This window comes from Phalaenopsis equestris, unplaced genomic scaffold, assembly GCF_001263595.1.
Source record: "Phalaenopsis equestris unplaced genomic scaffold, ASM126359v1 Scaffold000002, whole genome shotgun sequence".
Classification (NCBI taxonomy): Eukaryota; Viridiplantae; Streptophyta; class Magnoliopsida; order Asparagales; family Orchidaceae; genus Phalaenopsis; species Phalaenopsis equestris.
The window spans coordinates 30,299,923-30,314,547 of NW_018164444.1; the positions used below are offsets into that span (position 1 = coordinate 30,299,923).

At 34.9% G+C, this 14,625-nt stretch overlaps 1 protein-coding gene across 1 annotated transcript in view; it reads left to right on the forward strand.

The window, feature by feature from the left end:
* The first annotated feature begins 5,532 nt into the window (after positions 1–5,532).
* Positions 5,533–14,625, forward strand: part of LOC110039341 (ricin B-like lectin R40G3) — a 30,876-nt gene continuing 21,783 nt past the window's right edge. The window contains exons 1-2 of the mRNA XM_020744374.1: positions 5,533–6,232; positions 6,548–6,670. Of these exons, the coding sequence (XP_020600033.1) occupies positions 5,609–6,232; positions 6,548–6,670 (747 nt within the window). The 5' untranslated portion in view covers positions 5,533–5,608. The remainder of the gene's footprint in view (positions 6,233–6,547; positions 6,671–14,625) is intronic.

Genomic DNA, 14,625 nt, shown 5'->3' on the forward strand with positions numbered 1-14,625 from the left:
TATTGCATGGATGTGAGTGAAAGCAATCCAACGTAGCATAAACAGTTTTTTTCTGAACGTGAAAAAATATCAAGTGTGGATGTGCCTTACGTGCAGATGAAATTAAAGAAATACTATGAGTATTGCGTGTAGCTGTGGATATGACGGAAAATATTTGCGTACATAAGATGTACGCAAATATGGGTACATCAGAGGTTATTCAGGGAGTACAATGGGGTTATATCTGGGTTATACCCCCTTATAACCTCCAGTATAACCCGGATATAACTCCCCTGTACCCCCAGAATAACCTCTGATGTACGCAGCGCTGCGTACATCTTATGTAAGCAAATATTTCAGATGACAGTTCAGATGCGGCTAGAAAAAAAAAATTAATATTACATGTGTTCTTGGGCGTATTTGGGCTGTCCTCCCAATATCTGTACAAAACATGTAATATTTATGTGTAGATAAGTGTATTTGGGCTACCCTCTTAATCTTCACGTACTTATGGTGAGTTTGAGCTAGCTTATACTTGTCCAAATATGAGACTTATGTGGAAACACAGACAGCGAGGTTCGACTCACATTTAGTATAAAAAAACCAACTCTATTTTCGGATAAGTTGCTCAAACGCAGTTTCCAAACGATAAGACGAGCAACAAATAAATTTCCTCAAATGGAGCCTTAATTGTCTCTCCCTGCATAGAGGGGTGTGAATGGAATCCTCATGAAAGAGAAACTTAACCGCTTTAGTGCTTATTGTAATCCAATGAGGATCGATGTGCTTTTTAGGTTAAAAGCTTTGGAAGAAGGATGGAAGAATACTCCAAACCTGGATATTGACTCCTTGATTTATGTGGAATATTCTCCCGAGTAAAGTCTCAATAATGCATGCAAGTGTCACTTTCACTTCTTTTTATTAGCATATAAGCAAAAGCTAGCGGGAAAGTTTCTTTATCTATTAATTAATTAAACAATTTCATGGGTGTGAAAAGTCAAGTTCACTGTGCATGGATGCATGCATGAAACAAAGATGAACCTTTCAGTTATTAATGATATATAAAATTAGATGGCCTTTATGAAGAGTCAAAAACTTACGATTAGCAATAATAAATTCATTTTTGATGAGGACATGTTTTAATGAATATCTAAAATTAAAAATATCAAAATATTATTTGCAATTTAGATAATAATATTGTTAATATAATACGTGAAATATATCTTCTACTTATATCACAACAATATATATATATATATATATATATATATATATATAGATAGATAAATAGGGAAATGACAAATTATAGCAAAAGATGATCAGTTGTGGATAGATATGCACAAGATGCTATTTATAGACAGAATTTCACTAAAGAAATTAGTGAATGCATGCCCACTTTAAAGAAGATCACCAAATACATTTGAATTTATCACATCTGCCACCATAAGTACTGGGTACCATACTCGAAGTTAGAATTCTTTAGTATAAATTCCATATTATATAATTAAAAAATTAAAATAAAATATGTGCCTAGAAAATATTTTCTTGTCATAAAATGCCATTTGCGAGTCAATTCAAATTATTTTTAAATTCAAATCAATTAAACAACAAATATTAGTAATTGATATTTGAATTTTGGTTCAAAGATTCTGATTTTTCAATATTTATCTTAGAAAATTATTCTAAATGCCCATAAATTTTTTTAAACTTTAAATTTAGGGTTTGGGGCAGCCGCAACTTGTTAATAAGTTGCTGAAAAATAATTTGTTATTCAAAAAATTGTGGTGACTATTCTAATTTTTTTTTTTTTTTGAAAACCAGACCTCTGTTAGAAAGCTGTCATCACATCTAGCCAAGAAAAGTGTAAAAATGCTGATTTCAGAGGTTTGAAAACACAATTTTTTGAGAAAGCTGTCAAAACGCAGTTTACCCAAACGATCCTAAGTGTGTTTTCCGCACGAAATAAGCTGCACCAAGTGGGGCCTTAATTTTAAAATGATTTTAATATAAGATATGTTTGATAATAAAAAGTTGAGCATAAATAAATTTTGATAAACAATCATGTCGCTTATTTTATCTATTGTTGTAGTTAAAAAAAAATCATATTAGGATATTCAAGTCTAACTTATATAATTAGGATGATATGATAAAATTTTTAAACGTATAAAACAAATGCTCAAAATTAGAAAATATGTAAAGAAAAAATAACATTATGAAATAATTATTTTGACAAAATAATTTATTGGACTCTAATTTAAAAATTTATCATATTTAATTTAATATTTGATACACTAATCATGTTGAAAACAAACTAGTTTGCTCAACAATTTGGTGATGACTAACTCATCTAGAACTCATTAATAATCATTTAATTAACAAAATTAGCAAATTTGAATAAGTTTATATATACAAATTTGATAAATACATAAACTCGAACAATTTAGTATTTGATTTATATATGATAATAAAAAATATAATTTAAAGCAACTGAAGAATCTTATTCAGAATTTGATTAAAAGCTCAATTGACAGCATCTCATTTAAGACTCAATTTTACATGTATTTAATCTATATTTAATTGATAGTATTGTTTTTTTTTTTCTTATAAGGGGCATTTACATAAATACCACACTATTCATATGTATTTACATATGTAGCACCTCAACTTTACTTCTTTACATTCATACCACTCAAATTTTTCACAATACAAAAAAAATTATCCACATTTTAACTTTTAAAAAATGCAATAAACCTTTGCATGCATAGGGAATGTATCATATATGTTAAAATTGAAGTTTTGGTGTTAGATATGTAAATATATAAGAATTAAGTGGTATGTATTTATGTAAATCTTTTCTTTTTTAATATTAGATTACTTTTATTTATGAGCACAAACATTTATATGTTTGTTAGAATGATTTTTTATTAATGGATTAAATTAAAATCCCATATTTAAGCTTAATAAACTATTCATTAATAGACTCGACAATAAGAGTCATACAATTAACTTGTAAGTTGCTTGATACTATTATAGATTATTGCTATTCATTGATCTGCCTGATAAGATCTGTTTAGAAGAGTTAAATATTTAGCGTGAAGGTGATAATAATTTTCCCATAAGATCTGTTTCTCCATATGAAATGAGTGTACATATGTTAGATCACTAACCTAGTTAAGAATAGACATGATATATTATTTGTTGAAAAAAATCTACTAAATGATTATATAAGTTGAGGTTAGAAGGAAATGACTTGTGATACATTTTGAGGCATCTCTTGATCACTGTTTCTTTTAGCTCCTTTTCGGTCGACCGAGTTTGATCTCATGTTATCTTGATTATATTTTTTGAATATTTTTGAGGTGAATAATGCAATGTATTAAATATTGGTGATCACTATTTAAGCGTCATTAAGAAATTTTTATCATTCAACATGAAAATCAATGCATTTTCTGAATAATGAATGCTCTAAATTTAAATTTAAGATCATGCAGGACCCCATTTCAATATGTTTATAGTCAAACTATCCATTTTGATAAGATGAACCCAAAATTATCAAAGTTGGGTAAATCCGATTTCAATCTAACCCAAATCAAGCCATTGAAACATATTTAGAGGCTTTAGATCGTCAATTTAATATTAAATAAACTCCAAATTTAAGAAAATTAAATTTAAATTAAGCTTCTCAATAAGAGACATCCAATAAGCCAAAGATTACTCAATTCTAATGTCATTAAGCCGCTCAAATCATTAAGAAACTATGATGATCAAAAGGGATTAATATGAATAGTCCAATCATGTGGTTGGAGAAGTTATTCGTTAAATGATCAAAATGTCACTCCCCTGGTTGCTATGTATAACACCTGTATTTAAGATCCGTTGATGACTTTCAACTTTCATAATCACCAACCACCATCATCACCTATCGCCGCAGATTGCAAATCACTAGTGACCACTGCTTTCAACCGTAGTAATCAGAATAAATAATTGTTCCTAACACCTGTGTTTTTTCTTACGTTTTATATCTTCAAAATGTTATCTCTGGAGTACAATAGTAACCCCCTTCTCTCAGTTGTGAGAAAAAGGGTGTGCCCTTGTACGTATACAGTTATAGTGAATTATTTTGATTGGGCAATGTCCTATGGTTTTTTCCCCCTCAATATTTTTGCACGAAAAAAATCATTGTATTTCTTTTATCTATGTGCGTGCTAGATTTTTGTGCAATGCTAAGACGTTAAACCGTAAATTTTCCGTTACACAACAATTATAATATGATATTTTCAATAAAACTTATATAAGCAGTCTCAATAGACAAATATTTAGGCAATAATTCTCTCAACTTTCTCAAGCGAGCACATTGACACACATTAAACATATGATTTATCAAAATTACTCATCATATTATCGGGTTAAATGAGATTCAAATGAAAATTCACACTCAACTGAAGTTTCACCCATAATCTAAGCTTAATATTTATTTAGCAAAAATTTTTAAAATTTATCTTCTAATTATTGCCAATGGCTAAAGATATTGCTCATTTACTACTAATCTACTTAAAATCCACTATCCTTCTCAATGAATTCATAGAATCATTTGAGAATCTCTTAGTATTTATTTGATCATAGATAGTTGGAAATAAAAAATAAATATAATTTAGCTTTTTGTCTGCGGTAGCCTTCTTTCATCTCCAAAATTCAATCCAACCAAAACAAATGACAAGACAATTAGGAGCTTCAAGATAGCATAAAAAATATGATCAGATAACGTGTTCAGACTTCTGCGTGGCACTGTTAGAATCATTCAAACTACAACTCCTTTGACCAAACTAATAGAAAAAAATGAAACCAATTTAAGAAAAACATCTCTGCTTTTGAAATCTTCCATAACACCAGGGATTGATTTTTGAACTTTTATTTGCTTTTATCTTTAGTTGATGAATGATAAAAGTATAATTTTTAATAAAAAAAATAAAAAATATGTGAAAAAAACTTAAATAAGTATAATTTTTAATAAAAAAAATAAAAAAATAATAAAATTAATACCACCAATCATGAGAAGTTATCATTATTTTATGAGAAAATATTATATTGAGCGTTAATGTTTCGATGGCGAGTCTAGCGGAATAAGCTCAAAATCAGCTTAAAAAAATTCGATCTAAAATTTTAACTCTAACTCCACTTGCTTGTTTGAATATTACATGAACTCCTAACACAGTTTGCATTCGAAGTTTAATGGTAGGGTGCTACGTGTCAAGTGGACTTCATCATAATACACCGGTATCGTCCCGTGTTAAAAATGATGGAACCCACTTGACACGTGACGCTCTACCATTAGACTCTAAATGCATCAAAACTTCTTCCAATGTAATATTTTTTCCTCCAACTATCCTCTAACTAAGCTAAGAGTAAGAATTGAATCCATTTTAGAACAATAAACGGCCCAATTCAAAATTTTAACATTAGTGGGCCATTAAGAAACCGATTTCGGAGCGCTACACGTGGAAAGCACCAAACAATTTTTGCACGTGTCGTCAAATTCACGAGGCACCTACAAAACCAACTAACGGCGTCATATTCACTGTACAGCTCCATTCCTCTCCGACAGTCCGACTACATTCCTCTAACAGCCAAAATGGAATTCCCCTTCGGCCACGGCCACAGCCACGGCCACCACCACCACCCCCCCCACCCCCACCACCACCACGGCGATGATGACGAGGAAGATAGCCGTCGACACCAGCACGCCGGCGTCTACCCCCCTCCTGGCGTCCAGCACGTTTCCCATGATCGAGGCTACGACCCCCCTCCTCCTTTCTCCGGCAGCTCAACTCACCATGATCGAAGCTACGCCCCGCCGCCTGGCGTACAACACGTTTACCCCCCACCTGGAGTCCAACACACGTCTCACGATCGAGGCTACAATCCCCCTCCGCCGTTCGCCGGCGATTCAGCTCACCACGTGTCGCATGAACCAGGTCTAGGATACGCCCCGCCTCCTTCTTTAATTGGGGCAGACGTTGCGCCTCCGTACTCTCGTCCGTTCGCGGGAGCTCCAGTCCAGCATGTTGCTCACGAGACTCCGTATGGCTATCACCCAGGATACGCTGAACAGGTAAGTCATGAAAGTTGGGATGGTGGAGCATTGAATCAGTTGCCGACGGTGAGGATATATACCAAGGCGGAGGAGAACTACTCGCTTTCGATAAGGGACGGGAAAGTCATTCTCGAGTTGAAGAATCCCAGTGATAAACGCCAGGTAGGGGGTTTAGTTTTTTTTTTTTAGGGCTTTCGTTCTCTGCCCTAATTTTTGTGGGGCTTCTATGCTATTTGTCTGCAAAGTGTGGATTTTTGGAGATCGTCTCGACGTTCATCAGTTTTGTTGTGATCTGGTCGATCTACCACGTAATTTGCTTTTTCTTGGAGTTCTTACGGAGCATTTTTTCTTTTAATTAGTTTCTTTTGATTGAATTGCTTTTGTAATTTATTTTAGATTGTTATCAGGTTATCTGATAAACTTACTATACTTATGTTTAATGAATGATGAGTTTTGTTTTCCTTTTTAAAAATGCAGCACTGGATTAAGGACCTCAAATACAGCACGAAGATAAAGGATAAAGAGGGTTTCCCCGCATTTGCTCTTGTGAATAAAGCTACTGGTGAAGCTGTGAAGCACTCCTTGGGAGCAACTAAACCAGTAAGCCAATCTGTTGGATGATGGATACATTTGTTCTGATTTTATGCGCTCTGTTCGGCTGTTCCATTTTCTTAATAATTTCCAACTTTTCATCTTTGATTTCCTTTAATTTTGATGCTGGGTTGGTCTAACATTTACAAAAAACTATCGAATCCAGCAAAAATATTAACTTTATATTATTGTAGGGGGGAACTACTAATTACTTTCCAATTTCATGGAATATACTGTTGCATTTATGACTTTTGTTGTAATTAGAGGTAATTCTTTTGGCTTTATTTACTTGTATGCACTAGCCATCGTCTATAAAAGAGGCTTAGGGCTTGTGAGAGATATATGGCTTGAATTGAATTTGTGACTACTAGCATTTTTCTTTCTTCCATTTGGTGCTAGTGAAATCTCCCTCATCGTGGACGTAGACGAATCAATTTAACACTAAATAACGTAAATCTTTTGTGTTTAATTGTTTTCTGAATTGTTTTCTTTTCACATTGTTTTTTGCATAACAATTATTATCAGAGCTTTGAAATCGTGATCTGAGTGTGCTTCGACTTCAACAATAAGTGTTGCTAGAGTTTTTTGCAAGTCATGGTCCGACGTGCTTTGCTGGTATATTCGGAGGTTCAGTGGCTCCGGCGGTGGTCCAACGGTTTTGGAGATAGGCGCGCAGTTCGACTGAAGGTTTGTGCAGATGGATGCATTTCATGTGAAGAAGGGAAGCTTGGCATAACACAAATTAAGGAAACTTATTTTAGAAAGCTTTTGACAAAGAAGAGATATCTAAGTAGGAGAATCGGTAATTTCAATTCTCAATAGAGAAAGCAAAAATAAAGCTTTGGAAAGGGAAAATTTGATTATAGAAATATAGGAAAAAAGTAATTTTTTGAAGAGCGAATTTTTTTTAAATTTGGTTCTGACTTTTGGGAAAGAAAAAAAAGGAATTTTAGGAAAGAGAATAAAAGGGAATTTTTAATTTTTGAAAATTATCTTTTTTTTTCAGGTGATTGCTTGTATTTTTTTCTTTTTGTCAAGTATTTTTTCTAATCTTCTCTTCTTTTTAAATATTTTACTAGAGGGATTTTTTTTTTTTGAAAAAGATTCCAATAGTGGTGGTCATGAATGATAACACGATGTTAGGTTCTTTAACATCCATTATGACCGTGGAAAAGTCGATTAATTAAATGGTTACACTCGCTGTCAAAATTAATCTGATAAATTTTGATAATAAATGAAACTTTGGCATATGACGATGTGAGGTGATGGATGCATTATATTCCATGAATCTGGAGGTAATTTTGGATAACGAGGAATATCCTGAAGAGATGTTAGAGTGCTTGTGGCTTGATCTGAAGTTGTTTGACCCAAGAGATCAAATATGGAGTGATGATGGATTTCTGTAGAAAAATTGTAGAGGATGTTATAGAACAAATATCTCACGAAGAATGTGGAGAATAATTTTCATATAAAGTGTTGATTCTATAAATTTCACATGAGACGGGATTACTATTGATGAGCACTTAAATGACTTCACAAAATTGTTGGCAGGTTTGTTAAATTAGGAAGAGGAGGTTGGAGATGAAGATAAAACTCTCATTTTGTTGAATTTATTTTTAGATGAGTACAAAAACTTCACTATAACACTCATTCATGTGAAGATCTTGAATTATGATGAAGTGACTATAACGCTATTAGTTCATGAGTTGCATGGAAGTGACCAAGACTCCGTAAAGGTGAGAGTCAGCTGAGGCACTTACATTACAACGTGGCAAATCTGAGAAGAAGAAGAATTAAGCAAAAAAAGGTGGCAGCATCGATACTTTTCAAAAGCGGGGTAAGTCTCGTGGGCAATTTTGGGAAAAATCAATATGTTTTGTTGTTTAAAGACTAATCATTGGAAGAAAAATTGTTTGAAACTGGAGAAGGGAAAAGAAGTTTTGTCTGGGGTGAAAGCTAATATCAGTGTGAAATGATGTGAAGAGGCTGATTCATATGTATCTTTATGTGTAGTTTCTCACAGTTTGTTTACAAATGATTCGTGTTAGATTCTGGATACATGTGCTACTACATATTTTTCACATCGAGGGTGGTTCTGTACGTGTAAGGAGCCGGATAGTAGTGCAGTAACTATAAACAATGATGAAACTTGTCGTATTATTGGTATAAGGAGTCTTTATCAGGATGCTTTATGATACTATTAGTACAGTGATTATGGACAACGATCATGCTTGTCGTAATATTGGTATAGGGAGTATCTTTATCAGTGAGTTTTCTGTTTAGAGACTGATCATTGGAAGAAATATTATCTGAAACTGAAGGAGAATAGAAAAGAAGTTGCATCTGGGGAAAAAGCCAATATCAGCATTGAAAGATGTTAAGAGACGGATTTAGATGTATCGTTATCTGCAGTTTCTCACAATTTTGTTTAAAGATGATTTGTACTGGATTCTAGATACAGGTGTTACCTCTCATTTTTATCCCCATCGATAGTGTTTCTGTGCGTATAAAGAGTTGAATATTGGTGTAGTGACTTTTGGCAACGATCAAGCTTGTCGTATTATTGGTGTAGGTAGTATCTCTATCAGGATGCTTGATGATATTTTGGGAGAGTTGACCGATGTTAAACATGTTCCAGATATTATGAAGAATTTGCTATCAAGTGGGGCTTTAGAGTTCAAGCGCTATAAGGTAGTTATTGAGACATGAGTTCTGAGGATATGCTGTGGTTCAATTGTTTTATGAAGGAAGTTCATAATCACATTCTTTACTATCTTAAGTGTAGTACGGTGACTGGAATAGTTGTTCCTGCTTGCTGATAATTCTTCTGACGTCAGTTTGTTGTGGCATATGCGGCTAGCTCATGCTGGAGAGACTTCACTTTAGGCTTTGGTGAAGAAATGATTGATCAAAAGAGCGAGCACCTGCAAACATGATTTCTGTGAACATTGTGTATTTGACAAGAAAACACGAATATCTTTTGAGACTGACATTCACAGTATAAAATGTATTTTAGAGTATTATTCACATAGATGTTTGGGTTTCGACAAAGACAACATCATTCAATGGGCGAAGCTATTTTGTCTCTTTTATTGATGATTACTTTTGGTGTGTTTGGGTGTACACCATGAAGTGCAAAAATGAAGTGTTGAAGATTTTTATAACTTAGAAAAAGTATATTGAGACTCGGATTGGTAAGAAGATTTGGTGTATCAGATCAACAATGACGTGAACACTTCAGATGTTTTTGCAATAGTGCTGGGGACTTGGGATAGAGCAACGCTTCACTGTTCAGAGACACCAGAGCATAACAATGTGGCAGAGAGGATGGACCGGCCTTTGGTAGAGAAAGTTCAGTATATTTTATCCATTGCTGGGTTGGATAGAGTCTATTGGGCCGAGACCATAGAATATGTCTGTCACTTGGTGAACTGTCCACGTTTTGAAGCTATTGGGAAGAAAACCCCAAAGGAGATATGGTCAGGGCATTCTACTAAAAATTATGAGCACATGAGAGTGTTTGGCTGTCCAGCTTTCCACCACGTACAGAATGATAAACTTGAATCACAAGCAAAGCAGGCGATTTTCATTGGCTTCAGGCATGAAGTCAAAGGCTTCAAGCTGTATAATCAGTCAGAAAGGAAGATTGTCATTAACAGAGATGTTACATTCCACGAGACAAGCTTGTTGAAAAATTGAGACTCAAAACAGATAGAGTTTTTTACTAGGATCACAAATATACGACATGAGTTGGAGTTTGTTGTAACTCTTTTTGTTTCACAGAGTTCGTCTACTCCAACTTAGATATCTGATTCAGTTGCAGTTCAGGTGGTCTATGCTAATAGTGCTAAGAAGATGGGATTCCTGCTTAGGAATCTATTGCTAGGAGTAAGGTCAGACACCACAATGTCCTAAGATAAGCTTTGTTGTGAGATCACATTGCATTTGCACTTTCAACTACATAGGCCGAAATTCTTTGTCACTACAAAGAAATGGAGAGCCCATGTTGTGATCTTTATAGAGCAACAATGCTCTTCGGAAGAATGATACTTGGAAGTTGGTGAAACTTCCTCCTAAAATGAATACTATCAGGTGCAATTGGATGTATGGTAAAGAAGGAAGGATCTTGTGGAGCTGATGTGCGATGCAAGGTAAGATTAGTGGCGAAAGACTTTCCGCAACGAGAAATGATTGATTATGATGAGGTGTTCTCCTCAGTGGTCAAGCTTCCCTCAATTATTTTTAACTTAGCACTTGTTGCACAATACGGTCTTGAAACAGCTTCATGTGAAGATTGCATTTCAACATGGGAAATTGCAAGAGATCTACTTGATACAATTGCCTGGATATGGAGCATCAAAAGACCTAGGGTCCTTGTTGGGCAGCTTATAAGTGCGAACGCCGCCTCACCGTTTGGAAAACACGTTTCGACAACTTATCTGAAAACGTGGTTGGGTTTTTACACTAAACGCAAGTCGCGTGTCGAACCTTACGGGTCGCGTTTCAGGATAAACTGTTTATCTGGATAAACACAAGCTATTGCAAACACACTCTTGGTTTGCAAACTAAACAAGTTTTTATATGAGTTAAAGCAGTCGTCATAATAGTGGTATAAAAATTTTGGCCAGTTCATGTGTACACGAGGAGTCAGTATGATCGTGATGCATTTTTCAAGAAATTGGCAAATGATGAGTTCATTTACTTGCTTCTATATGTTGATGATATGTTGATTGCATCTTGCTATCTATATTGAAGTTGATAAGATGAAAATTAACTATCCTAACGTTTTGAAATGAAGTTGAGTGATGCTCGCAGAATTCTTGGCATGGAGATTTTCAGGGAAAAACTGTTGAAAAGATTTGGCTTTCCCAAGGAACTTATGTTTGGTAGATCCTGAAAAAATTGAGGTTGGTGACTCTAATAAGACGACGAGTTTACCTATTATATCTCAATTTCAGTTGAGTTTAGATTAATGTTCTAAAGATGATCATGAAAGGAAATATATGCGAACTGATGAGTTCCTTATGCTAGTGCAGTGGACAGTCTGATGTATGTCATAGTTTGTACTAGATGAGATATTGCACATGTAGTTGGTGTTGTGAGTAGATTCATTCATAATGCCAGAAAAAATATTGACATATTGTGAAGAGTATTATGAGACTGAATGGTACAGTTGATGTTGACTTGGTATTTAAGAGACTCATTAATTGCAGATTTATGTGTAGGTTACACGGACTTAGACCATGCATATAATATGGATAAACGAAGATCTATGATTTGCTATTTATTCATATTGACAAGGTCCAGTCAGTTCTTCAGTCTATTATTTCTTTGTTTACTACGAAAGTCGAATGCATGACAAATCACAGGGACCATGAAGGAAGCGATATGGATGTAGGTTCTATTGGATGACTTGGGAGTTGATCAGAAGTTTCTGACGTTTTTCTGTGATAATCAGATATTATTGGCCACAAATCCCACTCATCATGCTCTTGTCAAACACATTGATTTGAGGTACCACTTTGTTCGAGACTTGATTGATGAGTACAAAATTTTGTTGAAGAAGATAAATATAAAAGAAAATCTAGCATACATCCTCACAAAGATATTACTAATCCAGAAGTTCACATATTACAGGAGTCTGGTGAACATACGAGTTCAGGATTGATTGCCCAGTTGGGCATGTTGAAAAAGTACATGAGATTTGATCCCTTCAGGAGTGGGATACGTAGGCAACCTTCTTGGTGCAGCGATAGTGGAGTTTGAAGCTCATTTGGTCATCTCTCAGTCATTTGGAAGTAAGAGATGAGATGGAGATTATTTTATTTATGATTATTATTGTAATTATGGGTAATTTGGACTTTTGGCTTTACTTGTATGCCCGAGTCCTTTCTATAAAAGGTACTTAGGGTTTATGAAAGATATATATTGAGAAGTGTGATTTGTAACTCCTATCCTATTTTCTTTCTCTCATCTAGTGCTAGTGAAATCTCTCTTTCACTATGTGAGTTTCTTCATTTTCGCATTGTTTTCACTTAACACGTATATCATCATTCTAACTTCCATCCGCCTTAGAGCTTATCCAACTCGCAAATTTAAAAAGTATATTTTCAGCTTCCGGAATATGCATATATACTTATTAGAGGTTTAAATGAAAAGATGGAATACATTTTGGTGCTATTTAGTTTGCTAAATTGGAATATGATGTAATTGAAATGCAATTTATGAGAAATGTTTTAGAGTTATTTGGTTGTGTATAAAACAAATGCACATAATTACTTTTTTGTGTTTGGATTGAAGTAAAGTTAAACTAATGTAATAATTTGTGGTTTGTGGTGGGCTGCTGCCAATGGATGGCGTTGATGACGGCAGGGGCCGATGGGTTGCGACCATAGCCAGAAATTAGAGGAGGGGGAGGAATTACAATTCCTTCCTCAAATTCGATGATTTCACCCCACCATACGCCACAATACACAGAAGATGGAAACATGCTCCATAAGAACAATGCCACTCATCTTTTGATTGATGTATGCAAGTCCAACTTTTAAGTGTTCCGGATAATCTTTACTAGTTAACCATTCTTCTGTTTCAAGCATTGGGCTTGTTTATCTAGTTATTTTTTAAAAATATTTTCTTTTTTATTTATGTTCTTGAGATTCTTCTAGGTTATCTTGCAGTAAATATGTTCAGAACCATGATTATAATTTATTCTGTATTCAGAATTGCTGTGAAAGAAATTTTCATTAAGGTGTTTGTGTTGTGGTAACTTTGAAATTTAAAACGATCGACGACGAAGTGAAAAAATAAAATGACACGAGAAAAATCACACCAGAAAAGAACACACACAGATTTACGTGGTTCGGCAAATTGCCTACATCCACGGAGTTGCAGAGGATTTTACTAATTGAGGAATTTACACCGTTTGAACACAATAATAATTGCAGGAGAAAGTCTCACTCTCTCACTCTCTTCTTTTCTCTACACCGAGATACACCGAAGAGCACACCTTGCGATTCTACTGATTCGTATCCTTCAACCCGTAAGTCTTCTTCCCTGTGCTTTGCGATACTTCCTTCACCAGCAAACCAACGCAGAACAGAGGAAGAATGAGGGAGAGCCGAATCTTGCTTTTCTTTACACTTGAAGTTCTATCCAAGAAGCCAAGAAAAAAAAACCATTCCAGCATATTACGTGAAGAGAAAATAAAACCACTTAAAAAATAACCACCTGCAAGTTGCACTTTTTTATCAAATGTAACTTCCTTTCCTTCTTTAATGGTGGCGGGACCCACCTTCCTTAGGCACAAGCAAATAGGCGGGAGTAGTTACAGAAATGGCAAAAAAAAGCATATATATTTATTATATTATAACTGGGCTCCACACTCAACAAATCTCCCACTTGGAGACCTGTACACAGACTGCAATGTCTTCTTCCTCAAACTAACATCCTCCACTGGCGGTGTTATCATACTCCACCTCTGCAACTCAAGGCCCTATCTTCAAGCTAGAAGACCAACTGAAGCTACGCACAACTTCAGTTTCTCCAGAGTAACTCCCTTTGTCAACATATCAGCAGGGTTCTGGCTTCCACAAATTTTCTCAAGCATCAACTGTCCGTCATCCAACAGTGATCTTATGAAGTGATACCTGATCTGAATGTGCTTTGTCCTGGACTGAAATGCTGGATTCCTGGCAAGGAATATAGCGCTCTGATTGTCACTGTAGAGTACGCCCATCTGATCCTTCTTGCCTAATTCTTTCAAGAAGCCCTGTAGCCATATCATCTCCTTTGCAGCCTCTGATACTGCTATGTACTCAGCTTCTGTAGTAGACAACGAAACTGTCTTCTGCAGATTAGAGCCCCATGATACTGCAGTGCCACCAATAGTGTAAATATAACCTGTAGTACTTCTTCTAGTATCAATGTCTCCAGCTAGATCAGCATCAACATAGCCCCGTACCTCT